Source organism: Clarias gariepinus, chromosome 9, assembly GCF_024256425.1.
Source record: "Clarias gariepinus isolate MV-2021 ecotype Netherlands chromosome 9, CGAR_prim_01v2, whole genome shotgun sequence".
Taxonomy (NCBI): Eukaryota; Metazoa; Chordata; class Actinopteri; order Siluriformes; family Clariidae; genus Clarias; species Clarias gariepinus.
Genome location: NC_071108.1, coordinates 6,101,136 through 6,119,384, shown reverse-complemented (window position 1 = coordinate 6,119,384; position 18,249 = coordinate 6,101,136). Strand labels below are relative to the sequence as shown.

General features: G+C 39.2%; 1 protein-coding gene across 1 annotated transcript in view; it reads left to right on the top strand.

Moving 5' to 3' along the window:
• ptpn18 (protein tyrosine phosphatase non-receptor type 18) overlaps positions 1-4,445 on the top strand; it is a 42,960-nt gene extending 38,515 nt beyond the window's left edge. Inside the window, exon 18 of the mRNA XM_053503968.1 lies at positions 4,129-4,445. Within this exon, the coding sequence (XP_053359943.1) occupies positions 4,129-4,202 (74 nt within the window). The 3' untranslated portion in view covers positions 4,203-4,445. The remainder of the gene's footprint in view (positions 1-4,128) is intronic.
• Positions 4,446-18,249: the final 13,804 nt, after the last annotated feature.

Here is an 18,249-nt window from a genome sequence, read left to right as displayed (position 1 = left end):
CCGTCTGCAGTTTTGTTTGTGGTAGTTTTAGTATGCACAGGAGTGCGCTGTCTAACATCAATTTGTGCATTGTCCTACTTAATGCACGCCCGTGTAAAGAAAAGGGTAGAGAATATGTAATGCGCGTTGCAGCATGTACACGAAGCACTCGCACATCTCTTTTGATTCTCTTTTAGCTTAGAAAAGTTGAGCCTTTATTCAAACCACATACATTACTGCATAGTGAAATTCAACAGGAAACACATAGGATCAACAGGATCCCACATAAATACAGTATATAACATGATGGTAAATACAGTAAATAACATGGTGTCTGAACAACACACGAGTCACATAACGTGTCTGTTAAAGATAAGCAACGCGTACCTGTAGCCCATTAATGCTGGGGTAAGAGAATGTAAGAGTCCTTTCTGTTCAGTTTCAACATTTTCCTAAATTTATTAAACACATTTAATTCACCTCCTGTTTTGTTTAGCTCATAGAATGAAAGATATAATTGGCTTTTCAGCACGCTTCGACTTTTGCTGCTGTGTAATGTGGCTGATTTGTGTCGTAGTTTGCCCAATACGTGGAAGTTCAAAGCTTTTAAAAGTAGGTTATGTAGCATTTTTTATATAAAAAATATGGTTATAGACAACAGTGTGTTCCAGAGGAAAATATTTTCTTGGAATAATTAAAAGCCACCATTGAACCACAGAAACCCTGCATGAATAAGTGTCTCATACACACACAGTACGTGCACGCTCAGCATTTCATTCTGATTAACACACACCTGCTCCATCTCAGCTAATCCACAAGTGCACATCTGTGACATCTTTAGTTACAGCTCAAAAAAAAATTGATCAAATGAAAGACGGCTTATTCATTACCGTCTGGTTCTCCAAAGACATCAGCGTCATACACTTTTCTACAAATCACAGTTTTTTTCATTTAGGAAAATCGAAATGCCTGCTAGAGTGCAAATCTCGCCAAGATCAACCAGGACAAATCCATATACCATTTAATTTAAGTCATATTTTTTTTTTCTGGATTTGGGTCTTTGATCCCCAGGTTCTGTGCAGTTAATCAACTGACACTGTTTTGAACTCCAAATCCTGGTCCTCCTAGGGTGCTTTTGCACTCGGTCCAAATTCTGGTCTTGTTTGTGGGCGTGGTTCATAATCTCAATTTTGCATTTCTTTATTCGTGCATGTACTGTAGGTTTGTACAATGCTTGGCTTTTTTTTTTCATCTGTTTATTGCTTTTTATTGTTGCCATGTTGTCTAGCAAGAAAGCCTGCAAACAAGCAGATGATCTCTGTCGTGCGCAGACAAAAAAACATTGTTATTCGCTGTTCTGTTCGTGGAAGAGGTTGCACCATCATCATAACCGTTTGAGTAGAAACAGGAAGTAATGTGATGAGAATTAGTTGCATTGCTTATCAGGCGTGCTCTGCACTTTTTCTACTACTGTAGGAATCGGATCCCACCCCTGAGCTTCAAAGTCCAGTAATCGGAGTGTGGTATATATTTATATAAAATACTAGAAAAATCTGAATGTAATGAAAAATGTATTTGTTTATGTGTAATTCCCTCCAATCTTGTATCATGGGTGGGAGCTACAGTCCCACCCAGGAATGGCGTAGGATATCTCATTATGCATTAGGCAAATACAGTATTTAAATATTTAAATGCTGGCAAAAACTTTAGTACATTCGGCCAAAACACGGTTTCTGTGCTAAAAAGTATCTGACCTACTGTAGGTGAAAAAGGGAATTTTTAGATAGGATTATATAACACCATTTTTCATAATTCTTGATGCTTATCTCCTGATTCATGATTCGTTTTTTGTAAATATGCATACACATTTATATTTTCATTAGATAAAAAGAAACACATTTGCTAAATACAATTTTATGCCCTTTGATGTCTGTAGTGTCCGGAACTTTTTTAAATTCAAATCTTCCAATGATCCTAACTGTCATTCAGATGAAACTTGGCCAATTAAGATTTCACATGTAAAGAAATAAACATGAAAAATTTGACATGGTTACGGACACTACAGATTTTTGGCTTTTTAAGCTTTTATGTACTCTTTTATTTAAACAACAATTTTTATAGTTTATCTATTTCTAGAAGCCTACACTAATTTTAGTATCAATACTCATAAAGATATACTGTGTGAATAATTTGCATTTTAAATGATTATAGTTTGAGACAGTATAACGCTAAAAAATGGCCATTTTGGGGGAAGAAATAAAATCATCTCTCAAAACTGCTGAAGTTAGCAACTTAAAATCTTTGGGGAAGCGAGATTGGCAAGATTTCCATGTTGCATAAACTTTAGAAGTAGTTTCTTTAAGACACACATTTTCTTATTATACTGTTTGTATAACAAAAATGTAAAAAATTATTTAATTAGTACCAATACTTGTGGTTACCAATGTTTTATTAATTCAGTGTTGGATTTGAATAAATCAGTGCAAACTAGTAGAGTGATGACCGTACAGTGGTTAAGGCTATGAGTTATACATCAGAGGGTTGTGTGTTTAAATCCCAGTATATCTAAACTGCCATTGTGCATGTAATTATATTAACAAGTATTATATATAATATACACTGTTAATTACCTAAAGAATATAGTAAAAATAATGTAAAAATAATTGCAATTACCTGTAATTACTCATACTGTATGTTTTGTGTTATGTATTTTCTCATTTAAAATACTTGCATTTCTTTTGGTAGTAAAAGAAAATTATGCAAAACTATTCATCCTGTCACTGACATTCACTGAAATATGAGCCATAATCAGCCATAACATTAAAACTACTGACAGGTGAAGTGAATAACTGATTATCTTGTCACAGAGGCCATTACTCGGTGAGATAAATTAGGTGGCAGGTGAACATTTGAATCTCAAAGTAGATTTGCTGAAAGAAGGAAAAAAATGAGCAAAAAAAAAAAAAAAAAAAAAGGAACTAATTGTGATGGCTAGATGACAGGGTCAGGGCTTCTCCAAATCAGCAGCTCTTGTGAGGTGGAAGGAGAAACCAGAGAACCGGCGACACTGTGTTTGATACACTTAAGGAGTGAAGGTCTGTGGTTGACCATTTGGTCTGATCCCACAGAAGAGCTACCGTGGCACAAATGTTGCAGACCAAGAACACCTCTTTATAGAAACAATTCCCCAATGGCAGTGGCACCAATGGATCAAGTAGGATTTAAGCAACAGGACAAAGAGTTTAATGTGATGTCCTGGTCACTAAATTCTGATCAAGCACCTGTACAATGTTTCTGATCTGATCCGTCGAGGCCCCACCACACAATCTACAGTACCTTTGGTGGTTCTTCGGTCTAGCGGCGTTCAGGTCTCGACAGATCAGGGCTGTTTTCGCAGCACCTGGGGAACCTACACTATATTGGGGAGGTAAAATTAATGTTATGGCTGAGCAAAGTGAGGTCAATAAGTATTTGATCACCCTATGATTTTGCAAGTTCTCCTCCTTAGTAATCATGGAGGGGTCTACAATTTTTTTTTTCACTCCCACAGTGGAAATGCACCTATGCAGAAAATTGTAGACCCCTCCATGATTTCTAAGTAGGAGAACTTGCAAAATCACAGGGTGATCGAATACTTATGGACCTCACTGTACAGTATGTGTTCATAAAGAGTAAAAAGAGAGGTACAGTAATGGAATAGTTATTATATTAATAAAACTGGTTTTAAAGGCATTGGATTATGGCATAATGATATTATATGGGTTTTTAATTAGATTTTATTTGTATTTAATTTTGGAATTTGTGTAAAGGTTTTAAAAAGAAAGAGTTAACAAAAGACTTGCTCTATTGAAATAACATTAATGGTGATTTGAAGGTGATTTCTAACTTTTTCTAAAAAATAAAAAAAGCCTTAAATTGACTATCTGTATCTATTTTCATACATGGTATAAAATATGGAATATTCTAGCGGTGCAAGCCTAATATTATTTATTTGAAAGCAGCGCCTCCATTCTGAAAGCAGGACTTTGTATGTTTGTAGCGTTTAGAAAGCAATTTGCAAACCTCAACTCAGTGCATTTACATTAACACTGCTTTCGAAAGGTTTTTACATCGGTTTCCTCTGTTTGTCTTTCTCGACTTCTACTGTAGGTTATAAATGCAGAGTAAAGAAACCCAAAGGACCCAGAGATCCGCCTTCACAATGGAATCGACCAGAGAGATGAAACCTGCAACAACAACAACAATAATAATAAAGAGAAGAAGGAAAAGAATAGAGATCTACAAAAGATCTACATATTCAGCATTTATTGGATCCTTAGAATAATAAAATTTTGTCATTGAGGCAAAGATGTTTAGTTTGTATGTGTGGGTGTGTGTGAGTGTGTGTGTTTTGGGAGGGTGCAAAAATTCCAAATGTAATGCACATGTTTAATTTATTGCAATAAATGTGTTTTTCTTGTACAGTCCGCTGCTGTGATACTCTGTACTGACCAGTAGAGGGCACTGGTGAGGTTTAGTTCAAACACTTTACGCGCTTAGAGCAGGTGAACTGGGTCACCTGAATAATGCGAGCACTTATGTGTATAGATTAGGGTTTGTGCCGTGTTACAGTATTCATGTGCAGCTTGTATATCTAAATGGGAAAAAAGATCAAACACCATTTTTGGCAATATTATACATTTAATTCAGCCCAGGAGATTGGGACGGTTTGAAATGGAAGCTTCGGGAAGAATTTGCAGCTCTGGAGATCGACCCGTGACTCGGCAATCGAGTTTAAGGTCAATTTCCAACACGTAGCCACATCATCACCATGAAAACCAGATCAGATTCTGGGACTGGAGCAATCTAAGAGCTCATACACATTACATTATATCATAAAAATACAAAATCAAAATAAAAAACTCCTGATCTAGGATCAGTTTCATCATTGTAAAACTGATTCTTATTAATTAATCAATTCTGCGAGAAACTGCAGTGTAATTATAACGAGGCACTGAAGCTATAAATCACACTAAGTGTAAATATATTACATTAAAAAGACTAAACGTCTTGGCATACTACAAAATGAAAAACTAATGAAAAATAAATAAAATAAAACTTAATTTTATTGTAAAATGACTCTAAATTATTTATGAAAGTGAAGTATAGCCTTATGTAATAACTAAAAGTGTATTCAACACAACATGATGAATAAATAATTGTTTTTAAATAATTGATTTACAATTATGACAGAAATTACAACTGAACTTAAATGAGAGGCGTTCGAGTCAAACCAGGACTTTGAATTTGTGCAGCATAACAGAACACAATTATGGAGGGGGGGAATCCTTTTTTCCTATATATAATCCCCTGCTACACTAATGCACTCATCCCAGTGTATAACTAGTGCTTGGATTTTCCATAAAGAAATAATATGACATGACTGCGTGCTTAACATCTGAAACGCTGGCCTCCCAGGAACTCCTTTAATGGCCCAAACATGTGAACCGAGGTCAGGACTATATGGAAGATGTGGCAATAACTTCCAGCTGAGTTCCTGTAATGTGCAAAGATAAGATAAGATAAGATAAGTATGATAAGAAAAGCTATGATAAGATACGATATACCTTTATTTGCCTAAATTTCCATGTTACAGAAGCAAACAACAATGTGCAAACATAAAGAAGTGACAGTATAGTGTATAATTACAAGGAAAAAAATTATATTATATAATAATATATTATAATATTGCACAGTTTCTATTGCACAAAAAATGTAAGATATTGTAACTATATTTTGAGATAATTTACTATGTTGTAAAATCTATATTATTTATATACATGTACTGTATATCTTTTATACCATTCAATTCCCACCCAATGTCCAAATGCCGGTCTCAAGCACGGATAAAGGGGGAGGGTTGTATTAGGAAGGGCTTCCGGCGTAAAACCTGTGTCAAGTTGTGTATGGATTGGATGGTCCGCTGTGGCGAGCCCTAAAAGGAACCCTCTACAATCCGTCACAGGGCACACACACACTAAGGGCAAATTGGGAATGGCAATTAACTAATGTCTTTGTTACTGTGGGAGGTAACTGGAGTACCCGGAGGAAACCCACCATGCAGAGGGAGAACATGCAAACTCCCTACATACCCCGAGGCGGGAATCGAACCCTCAACCCTAGTGAAGCAACCACTACGCCTCTACTGCCACAGAAAGGAAAAGTTCTTAATAATAAATAAACTCAAGACAAGCTATGATTATTTAGTCGTGGAAAATATCAGTACTAAAAAAAGCTTCGTTAATAACAACAATCGAGCAAATAAGCATGATTGGAGTTAAATGATGGAACCGTTCAGATCCAGGTTGGGTCGCCCAGGACCGAGAGGTGTTCTATAAGGTACAGGGTTTGAAATATTGTTTAATAAACTCCTCGGCTATAGCGGGTCAGACGTGTAGATAACGCAATAAGCTGTGAATCCTGCGGCGGTTGGATGTAATTGTTTCTCAGCCAATAAACAAAGACAAACATTTATTGCTGGAAGAAGCTCTGGCGCTTTAATTGTGCCGTAGCTGCGCGAGGAGCTGCGTTTCATTTATTAAATGTAAGTGGGTGTGTGTCGGGTCACTCACAAAGAAAGAAATTACGCGTCCACGTCTTTGGCAGAGAAAAGCCTACCATTACGGGGAGCGATACTTCAGTGAGTGTTTAGCGTTACGGCGTTTACAATGGAGGAGCGCTAGATGGTGGAGGTTCTTTTTGTTTCGTGTGGATGAGAGAGAGACAGAGAGAGACACACGTAGGGGTTCAACTAATGACTGTTCTGATAGCACTCTGCCTGTAGGGTGTGTTTATGTGTGTGTGTTTGTGTGTGTGTGTGTGTGAGATGTCCTCTGGGTTCCTCTGGCTGGGTAATCCCATTCAGTACATGCTAATGTGAAACTGGAATCTAATGACCTTCTGCCATGGCTTTTCAACCTCACCCTACAGCAACACCACCCCCTCACACTCACACACACAGAAGCAACCTATTGTCGAGAGACGCGCTTGTCTTAAAGTTATGAAGATACAAAACCGCAAAAACAATACAGCATTTTCGTTAGGGATTTTTTTGGTTGTTGTTTTTCATCCAGCTGAAAAACACAACCGAGAAACGACAGCACGGATAATCTTATTGACCCTCGGCCTGTCTCGTCTTCTTTACTGTACCCGGAAAGTTAACATGACCCCGGCTTAAGTTAAAACAACGCCGGGGTGGCCCGCTCTGCTTCGCTCTGTTCCTCGCGTTCATCAGCGCGCTAGAAATCGATAAAAGTGAAAAACCGTGGTTAAAAAGCATTTACTGTCCTGGCTGTAAACCCATTTATCATCATCCTGACCTCCCAGAATCTCTCTATCTATCTCTCTCTCTCTCTCCAGGCACTGACAGTGCGCATAGTGTTCGAGGAGACAAAGCGTCCCCGTTGTCCTCGAGGGGGTGAAGAGCTCACGCAGGCCCTCGGGCTGTTCTCCGTCCAGGAAAAGAGAGGAGCCAGTGTTCAGCCGAGCGAGTGGATATCGATCCACTCGGCGCCATGTTACTCCCCATCTGTTTGGGCGAGGGCCGCGTTCCCACCATCCCGCTGCTCCCGTCACCCGTAGCCATGGAGACCCATCCATTTATCCGCCTGGATTACCACAACCAAAGAAGTTGGTTTAGCGAAGCAAAATGGTGGCTGTTTTGTTATTTGTCAGGGTTTTTTTTAAATTTTTTTTTTACTTCTTATCTGAATGGGATTCCATTAGCGGTAACACAAAACCAGAGTAATGATGTGTACTTGAGCTTAAAGCAAGACTCCATCCTGTTTTCATCCTGAACGTTCACCTCCATCTGAAGCATATCGGCCAAAACACAGTATTGGTGCTGATTTCATTTTTTTTTTTTTTTTTATATGTTATACATTTAATACGGAAAATGTCTGTGCAAAAGAAGCTACTTTTAAAGTTTATGCAACATGGAAGTGACTGATCTTGAAGTTTAGCCATTTTGGAGAGATGATTTTTATATGTCTCGCAAAAATGTAAATTTTTTAGCGTTACACTGTCTCGCTCCAAACAATAATAATTTAAAATGCAAATTATTCATATTTCTTTATTAGTATTGATACTAAAATTCTAACCTTTTAGAAGCGTTAACCTGTACAAATTGTTGCTTAATGTTTTTTTTTTCATAAAAACGTACGAAGCAAAAAATCTGTAGTGTCCGTAACCATGTCAAATTCATATGGCAATATCTTAGCAATATAGCATTTTAGAATAATACACTTTTTAAAGTTTATGTCTTTTCATGTCCAAGTTTCATCTAAATGACAATTAAGATCATTGAAAGATTTTAATTAAAAAAAAGTTGCAGACACTACATACAGTAAAAAGGCATAAAATCGTATGTTATATAATTTTATCTAATAAAAATATGTGTGTGTATATTTACAAAAACAAGGCATGGATCGGGAGATAACAAGCATTAAGTATTACGGAAAATATTGTTAGATGATTGTGTGTGAAAATTCACTTTTCTACCTAGGTGAGTTTTTAGCACCAACACCATGTTTTGGTCGTATGCACACTAAAATCACTAAAGAAATTCAAGACATTACTTAAATAAATTCTAAGGGAAGCAATTAGCACATTGATTTAAAAAAATACAGAATTTCTAAAAAAAAAAAAATGCATCATGGTGGTTTAGTGGTTAGCACTGTCGCCTCAAAGCTCCAGGGTTCAAATCTCAGCTCCAGGCCTGTGTGCATAGAATATGCATGTTCTCCCTGTGCTTGGTGGGTTTCCTCCAGGTTTCTCCCCTAGGGTCCGAGGACATGCACAGTAGGTTGATTGGCATTTCCAAATTGGCTGCAGTGAGTCTGTGCCTGCAATGCATTTGGCACCGCAGCTATGGTGTTCCATAACTTGTGCCCTCTAGGCCCACTGCTACTATACACAAGAGAAGCGGTATATATAATGTTTTTTTGTTTTGTTTTGTTTTTTTAAAGTGTAAAAAAACCAGACAGCATGGTGGCTTAGTGGTTAGCACCGTCACCTTGCACATCCAGGGTCCGGGTTCGATTGCCACCTGTGTGTGTGTACTGTATGTTTCCCCCATGCTTGGCGGGTTTCCTCTGGAGGACTCCAGTTTCATCACACAATCCGAAGACATACAGATTAGGGTAAGTTTTTAGATTTTACTTTGGTTTATAAACTCGAACTTCCAAGCAGGTTACTCAAGTAGTCACTCTCGACATCCAGAAGAGCATCTCATAATGCTTAGAAGATTTTTGAGTAGGATGGGCTACAGCAGCAGAAACAGGAATCCAAGGTTATCCCAGTGGACACTCGAACTGGAAAGTGTCCCGTCTCTTTTGTCCCAGTAAAGGAGGTGTGGTCTCCGTGGAGCCTACACAGTATAAACTCGAATAAAATCTTATCACATGTTCGTCAGATCGAGGCCGAGTTTAGATTTTAAGAGTTAGCGAGGCTCAGGCTGCAATACAATGGAAAATACTGAGACACCTCTGTAGCTGATTGCAGAGGATTGTGTGTGTGTGTGTGTGTGTGGGTTTGAGTGTGTGTGTGTGTGTGCTTTTACAGTAAATGACATCTCCGGCAGGAAATATGCAATGTCAGCTTGTGTAGTTGGTCATAAATGCGATTAACATCAACTAATTAATTACATTTCCCCGAAACAGAAACGACATAAGGGTGGTTTATCTCAAACTGGCAACCGCAATGAGATTTAAAGAGAAAGGTGTTTAGTTAGAGAAAGACAGACTAAATGTTTAGGAGGGAAATGCATAAGTGTGTGTGCTGGGGGGGGGTGGAGTGGTCTATGTATCAGATTATTGCACACATATTGAAGTGTGTGTGTGTGTGTGTGTGTGGGAGTGAGTTGAGGTAGTGCAGGGTACAATAGGAGGAGGAGGAGGGGAGTTGGGTTTGCTTTGGCCGTTTGATGAGTGCGTTTGGATTCAGATGAGAGAGTGTAGCGCTGGATTGAGCGTTTTTACAGAGATTCCTGCGCCAAATCCTGGAGCAAGAGAGAGAGAGAGAGCAAGAGGAGGGAGGAACACGGAATGAGAGAGGGAGGACGGGGTGACGAGGGACGACACGAGAAAGTGATGTAGAGATGGCAGAGAGAAAAAGAAAAAAGGAGGAAGAAGAGAGAATGAGAGGTGGAGAGAGACAAAGAGATAAAAGAGGTGGAGAGACAGAAAGAATGTGCGAAAGAGAATGAGGAGAGTGAGAGGGGGAGAGATAATGAGAGAAAACAGAGAATAGAAAAATAGAAAGAGAGAGATAGAGAGAGAGAATGGGAAAATGAACAGAATGAAAATGAGAGGTGATGGAGAGGGAGGGAGAAAATGGAAAAGGGTAAAGAGAAGGGGAGAGAGAGAGATGGGAAAAAGAGATGGAGATGGTGAGATACCTGGAGAGAAATGGAGAGTGGAGAATGAGAATGAGGGAGAGAACAATGATAAAAAAAGAATGAGACAATGGAATCCTGTGAAAAAGAATGAGAAAATCGACAGAGTGGAAAACAGGTAGAGTGAAATAGTTAGGGAGAGAATTTGAGATTGACAGAGGAAAAAAAACAAGACAGAAGAGCGAGAAATTGAGAATGAATGAATGAGTGATTGATCAAGCAAAAAGCCAAACAGAGGGATAGATATAGAGAGAATGTGAGATTGAGATGAAGAGAAAGAGAGAAGGAATGAGATAAAAAAAAGAGAGAGAGAGGGAAAGGAATAGGAGAGAGAAGGGGAGAGAGGACAAGAAATGGAGAGACAGTAAGAATATGCGAAAAATAATGAGACAAGTAGAGGGCAAGGAAGAATGAGAGACAGTAAAACAAGAGAGAGAGAGGGGGTACAAACTATGATTAATGAAATGATGAGAGAGGAGAAGAAGAGGATGGAAGGGAATGCAAAAAGATAAAGGGAGGAGAGAGAATGAGATAAGAAAAAGAGATGGAGATGGTGAGATGCCTGGAGAGAAATGGACGGAGAATAAGAATGAGAGAACGATAGAGATGACAGTGATTATAAAAGGAGGAAAGAATGGAATAGAGAGAGAGAGACAGAGAGAAAAACTGAGAAAATCCACTGAGTGGAAAACAGGAAGAGCGAAATAGTTAGAAGAGGGAGAGATATTGAGAGTGAGAGAGAGAAAACGAGACAGAAGTGAGAAAGAATGAGAATGAATGAATAAGAGAACAAGCAAGAAAGAGAGGGAGAGGGGAAAGAAAGAGAGTGACTGAGATGGGACGGGAGAAAAAGATGCTGTGAGTGAGGGAAAGAAAAGAAAGAGGAGAAAGAGTGTAAGAGGGAGATAGAGGAGAAACACAGAGATGACGAATAGAAGAATAAGCTATAAAGGATGTGCTGTTATGAACATGGAGGGCTTTAGGACTCCTCGGACAACCAGAAGCCAAAGTTCAATAACTGTAATGAGATCCTGATAATGAAGTGACATACAGCTTTAATACTACACATAACACATCAATCACTCCATCCACAAACACACACACACACACACACACACACACTGCTACAGTATTTTGATGAGATTTTCAACTGAGAAAAAGAACCTTTTGCCACGGCATGGATGAACCCTGATAATACACCCCTAACCGAACCCCCTCCCCAACCCCCGCCTTCAACACCGAGCTTAATTATGCTTGTCTTGGTCTTAATTGGCTTTTCATGCTTTTGTGACGTGGCACACTTTTCAAATTTCCTTTCACTGCGACCGAAATAATGCTTCACGCACCACAGGTTGGGTTTCCACTTCAACATATTCATCATGTCTCATTGTTGTCTCGTCCTTCAGGAAATGAGCGCCGCATTATGATCCTCTACAAAAGAACTTTAAAACACAATTATACCTATCAGGTGAAACAAAAAGACCTTCTGGAGGAGAAGAACCGGATGACAAAAGACCACACCCGGTATGAATTATGAGCCTTCACACAAGGACATGCACACTTACTCGACGGGTCGCGTGTAATTGGTTAGATGTTGTTTGGCTTTTGTGTTTGTGGGATTGTTATTAGGAGGAATGAGGACAGTAATGTTGGCCTGGACGGTACACTTAGGTAGACTATGTTAGTGCTGGTTTGGACCCCATTTTGCCTTCAGAATTCCTCAGATCTACATGGGATAGATTCACCAAGGTGAGACATTCCTTATGGAGTTTGGTCCATATTAACATTAATACCATCATGTGATTTCTGCAGATTGATGTGAGCGGTTGCACATCCAAGATCCGAATCTCCCGTTCCACCACATCCCAAAGGTACTCCATTGTTTCAAGATCCGGTTGAAACAATGGTGGACAGCATTTGAGTACAGTGACCTCATTGAAATGTTCTAGAAAAGATTTGAGATGAGTTTATCTTTACAACATGGTATGCGTCATTCAGAAACGTGTCATAAAGAGATGGACATGGGCAGCAGCAATACTCAGACAGGCTGTGGCAATTAAACTCTGCTTAGTTGGAACTAATGGCCCAAAGTGTGGCAAGAAAGCATCACCATACAGTACTATGATACTGTACCACCACCACCCTGAACCACTGATATAAGGCAGGAGGTTGTTTATGCAAAATCAAAGCTTTTTTTAAAAAAATATATATATTCTTCAAAATCAGACAACACTATTATCGACAGAAAATTACATATTCACAGAGAAACCATATATAATCATAAACATACAGTATAAAATCCATAGAAACAGAATTGCCCAGGTGGAGTTTTAGCGTTTTGCAAAATCACCCAAAATTCACACCCAACTATTTTCACGTTAATTTTAGCATTTGTGCTTGTTAACACCCTGGTGACTCAAAGAGACAATGCAATTGGAGTTATCTCATTTTGCCCTCAAACTGTCCATGTAAAGTCAAATCAGTCGGCTATTACTCCTATTGGTATGCAAATTTGAACCATCCACATGCTGTATAACCCTTAAACATGTTGCAGAACCCCCAGATCTGTTGATTGCCCTAGAAAACCTACGATTGGTCAATAGAATTTTTTAGTAATGAAACTGCTTTTTCACCTCAATTGCTACAGTATATTGCTCGCCTGGTTTAATCCTGTGTCATCCTGCTCTGCTTACTTTCCGAGTTTGACTTGAGTTTCACGAGTTCTCCCAGTGCTTATACAGTACCACCTTATAAATATTCGCTAGCGTTCACAGGATCATCGTTTATCCTTGACCATTGTTAGCTCATTTATCTGATGTATCTGCAGCTGGGCCATTATAATGGTCGTTTTTTTTTTTGTTTGTTGTTTTGTTTTTTTAAATCCAGACCGGTTTAAAATTAGTTTGGACACCGCCACGTGCTGGGAGCAAATGAAACAAATGGGTTAGCGGTTTATTTCCCAGAAGTAATGCACAGTTTGTCGTCCATTTCTTCTGCCAGACTTGGCATTCTGTATCCACTGTATGTTTGCACAACGAAGACATCATTTCCCCAATGCGCTGTACAATTTCAGCCTGTTTGTGTACATTAGCCTGTATGTGCTCCTGTTAATGGGATAATCCCAAGGTCCTCTAGTGGATAAATTAACCGCATCTGGGTGTCAATGAAAGTCAGATAATAACGACTAATAGATAATATCATGTGCTGTAATGAGTTCTTGACTCGTCGCCCCACAAGCCATATGCCTTGGAACTCATTTTCGTGATAGCAATACAGCCTTTTGGATAAATCCATAGCTATGGTACAAGCGTGCCAAGACAGGAACTGGTACCAAGAAAGGAATCAGAAACGAGATTGGAACATTCCTATTGTTTATTAATGTGCGAGAGAAGCAGCTGGGCTTCTAACACCCAGGCTGTTGTAGGCAGTATGGGATTTGAGGACCTGCGGTTAACTACAGATTATATTCCCTAAAGGGCTCAGTGCTGCACAGTGCGCTGTAGCTACCCTTCTGCTCTCCAGTCTCTCTCTCTCTCTCTCTCTCAGAAGGTGGTTGGCGGTGTATGAGAAGCAGTGCTGCGTGGCACAGGCCGTGTTGGATCTCCCTCTGGAACTGGGTGTTGGCGAAAACCAGTGGAAGACAGACCACAGGCATGTGTGTGTGTGTGTGTGTATGGAGGGAGAGAGGAAGAATAGCATCTGCTGGTAAAGCCGAAGCTTCCAAACTCATTCAGTTTTCCTCTCCAACTCCGAGATCCATTTGGACACAAGAGCAAGGTGGCCCAGACCCACTATATCACACACTCGCACTGCTGTTTCCTTCACGTCTCCCGAACACCTGTCTTTCTTTTTTTATTTAGTGTGTGTGCATGTGTGTGTGTCCATTTGATGTATGAGCGCAGTAACACTCTAGGTACATTCTGTAACTGAGAACAAATGTGAAGCAGACTGTGTGTAAGTGGGAAAAAGCCATACGGGTGTGTGTTCTATTTCAGGACGAGAGTGTTTACCACCAGAGCTGTTATAGCGGCGCCCAGGCCTGCTCGCTCGGCTCTGAGATGCGCTCGGGAAAAAAGCTGAAAAACTCTCATCCAGACGCCGCTGAGACATGCCAAGACCTGGCACAGATGACACGCAGCAAAGCCTGTTTTTTCCCCGCATCGCTCTGTCTCTTCATCCCCCCCTCTGCCGCGCTCGCTCACTTTGCTAGCTTTCCATCACTCGTTTCTTTGTCTCAAGTCATTTCTCTCACTCTCCTCCATTGTTTCGTTTCCCTCTTTATTGCTTTGTTTACTCTTTGTGTCCGTGTCTCTTTATTCCTTCCACGAATCTCTTTAGCTGTGTCTCACTTTGCACATATTTATGCGTGGGTCTAAATGGAGACAATTACTGTCTAATGTATTGACACTGAACGTGTATAACAGAATAAAGGGAATTTCATGATGTACTTTGTAGAGATGATTCCTCACTCGGGACACCAGATTGTTGAAGGCTGAATAAGCTGTCTCACGATCCATAATCTAAATAGTTTGGATACGGAATAGAAATTAATCCTTAAATTCATAATCAAGGAACGGTTTCACGGACGAGCTCTGCCTGGATGTAGAACAGCCTCTGCATGGAAGGAGAGACACTGGACGGTGAAAAAGTTGTCCTGGGTCACCTGTAACCTCGTCATGGGCAGCACCTTATGTCAGGGTTTTCTCCTTGGTTTCTTTTGGAGGAGACTCCTTTTTTGTGTGTCTGTTTTCATGTTTCCAGTTTTGTTTTTTAATTCTGTTCAGGTGTTGCTTGTTTAGTTCACCTTAAAGGTCCCCAGTTTTACTAATTTTTTAAGGTTCTCTAAGAGGTCCTCCAATGCGTCTAGTAATGCCCGAGCTGAAATACTACTCAGATTATTCATTCTCAATGCCACAACTTCCTCTGTTTCACTCCTTCTCCAAACACACCATTTTAGTGTCTATGAGGTCACATTAGGGGAAAATTCAGTTAGCATGTTTTAAAAAAAACACAGATGTTGCAGAACGTCTAAACATGACCGAAAGTAAATTTAACATTAAAAATGTGTTTTTTTCAGTTTGGGTTGTTTCATGTCGCTACGTTTACGAGACATTAGGTCTCAATCTTCCTTTGTTTTCTAGTTTTATGGTCAAGCTTGATGCTAATAGCACTAATTTTTATGCTTACTGCTTTAGTTTGTAATCCTAGTTTTTGTGTTTAGTTTTTGGGAATATATATATATATATATTATAATAAAGATTTCCATCACACCTCATCTCGATTGTTTCATTTGTTCGATTTATTACACCTTTAAATGTATTTGGTGTTTATTATATCGTTTGTTTTTCTCATTAATGATAAAGTTTTTTTCCTAATTGATCTCATTCATTAATTAATAACAAATGTTTTTAATTTTGCGATGTAGAGTAAAATTATTCTAATCTCTCTTATGATCATTTGTAATTAGTGCAATAAGAACGAATACAGATTGCGCATACTTAAAACCTATGATTTCAATTTTTTTTATTTTTTATATTTCTTATATAATTCTTGAAATCGATTATTTAATGACCTTTACACCCCGGCATTTCCCAAACGAGTAAATTCAGAGTAAGCAGCGGGCACTTTTTCGCACTAATTTATCCCATAATGCACCACAGAATGAGAGTTGCTTGTAGCAGATGGTTACTGATGTCGCCTTCTGTCTCCGTTTCCGAACTGTAACATTATGTTGTACATTATGAAAATGTGTGTTCCTTTTAGTTAACGACACAGAAGGAATTTTTGGTTGTAAAAAAAAAAAAAAAAAACCACATTAACGCGGCAATGTTGCCGTGGTGACCTTAATTTGGAAGTGTTACAAGACGAGGTATTTGTTTCTGAAATTCTTTTGTTTGATGAAATGAGAACGTTGGACCAGTGTTGATTACATGACGTTGCAATAACATTGAATGGACGACACCAAGATGATGTTGCAAATACGACCTCAATATATATATTGTATAAATTGATTATTTAGGGTATAGACTGGATACACCCTTACACACACCCAATCATATACTATGGGCAACTTGGAATCACCATTCAACCTACACCTCATGTGGACTATAAAAGGAAACCAGAGTACCTCAAGAAAATCCACCGAGAACATGCAAGCGAGATGCGAACCCCCAACCCTGGACAGCGCTGACCTCTAAGCCAGTGGTTCTTAACTCCAGTCCTGGAGGACCACCAACCCTGCACCCAGAGCACCTGCTGTAACTAATCAGCTAATTAAAAACCTTTTCTGAATTAAAGTGGGTGCAATAGAGCGAGGAAAAGATATAAAATATGCAGGGCAGGTGATCCTCCAGGACCAGGGTTGAGAACCAGTGATCTAAGCAGCCGTGCTACCTTTAATCAGGACCATTTAAACAAAATGTGGAATATTTTGAAAGCTAGTGATGGATGTGTAGTGTGATAAATGGATACGGCTAGTGTGTGCCTGGGGATGGCTGAAGTGGATGCGCTTAGGAGGAACTGACTTGTTGTCATCTTCGGGTTTTTGTCAGCTTATATATAAGGTATATATTATTATATATTATTTATAAGGTTTAGTGTCTAACACTAAATATACGGTAACTTTCCTGGGAATTTTTCACAGCTGATGGTCATTTTATCAGCGCGCACACACACACACACAAGAAACTTTTGTAAAAGAGATGAGCTGGAGAGAGGTGGAGATTTTGAGCTGGCTCTAGCCACTGAAATATTAATAAATGTGGTCCATTATAAGGCAAACAAAAACGATATTACAGGATACAGGACTTTTTTCAAACATTACTGGAACGTCTATCTTTTATTAAAGAGCAACCTTCTTAGAACTCACAAGACACTTTACTGAAAGCTCTGATGCTATTTTTTCTGATCGCTAACAACGATCATTAGGATGATTTTGTCATAACATTTCCATATCAAATTCGTTGTTGTTGGTGGTGGTGTGTTTTTTTTTATGTGTGAATCTGAAGTCTGCTAAGTGACTCCAGATGTGCGAGGGAAAGTTTGCGAGTGTCAGGGTGATTCAGGTTGTAAAAAGCTGCCCATCGCATTTTTTCCCTCGCCGGCGTGAACCGCAGACCTGAAGCACATTGTAGTTCTTAAAAGTACAGATCAGCTAGATTGGGTGATTTCAGTTTGAGAAGAAACTTCGGGACATGTCTCGGTCTCTGATGGACTTTTTAGAAACTTGATTTTGTATACAGTAAATGGTTTCAGCTTGTAATTGGGTACATAATGCAAAAATAAAAGAAAAACGCGCACGGGAGGCGTTGTACAGTACGATACAAGGGGTATTCCCATCAAAAGAAAATCTTTCATACCTTTAGTTAGACATAATTGTAAAGGAAAAACATTAAAGCGCTTAAACTTAACGAGCCCTCATTCATCTACGTACAGTATAAGGGTACATTTACTTTTGTATGTTTACCTCCAGCCACTCTGTACTTAACCTTTTTCAGCTAATTTTAGGTCAAAAAGGAATTCTAAAATAAGCAGCAATTACAATCTGATGTAAACAAGCCAGAATCGAATCCTTGAGCTGGTTTCTGAGGTCATGGACTGTTTTTTTTTTTTTTCTCTTCTTCTTTTTCTTGACTCGCGTATCAGACTCCTGGCTCCGTTTCAAACGTATAAGTAAAAATAGGACGCGACCACAAGCAGTATGCAATTTCTCCAGTTTTAGCCTAATGATATTCTTAGACTCCGCTTTCAACGAGCATGAGGATATGTTTTCCATGGAGACCTCAAAACCGTGCTGGACGTCGCTCTGGATTAAGGAGACTCCCAAAATGGTGTGTGTC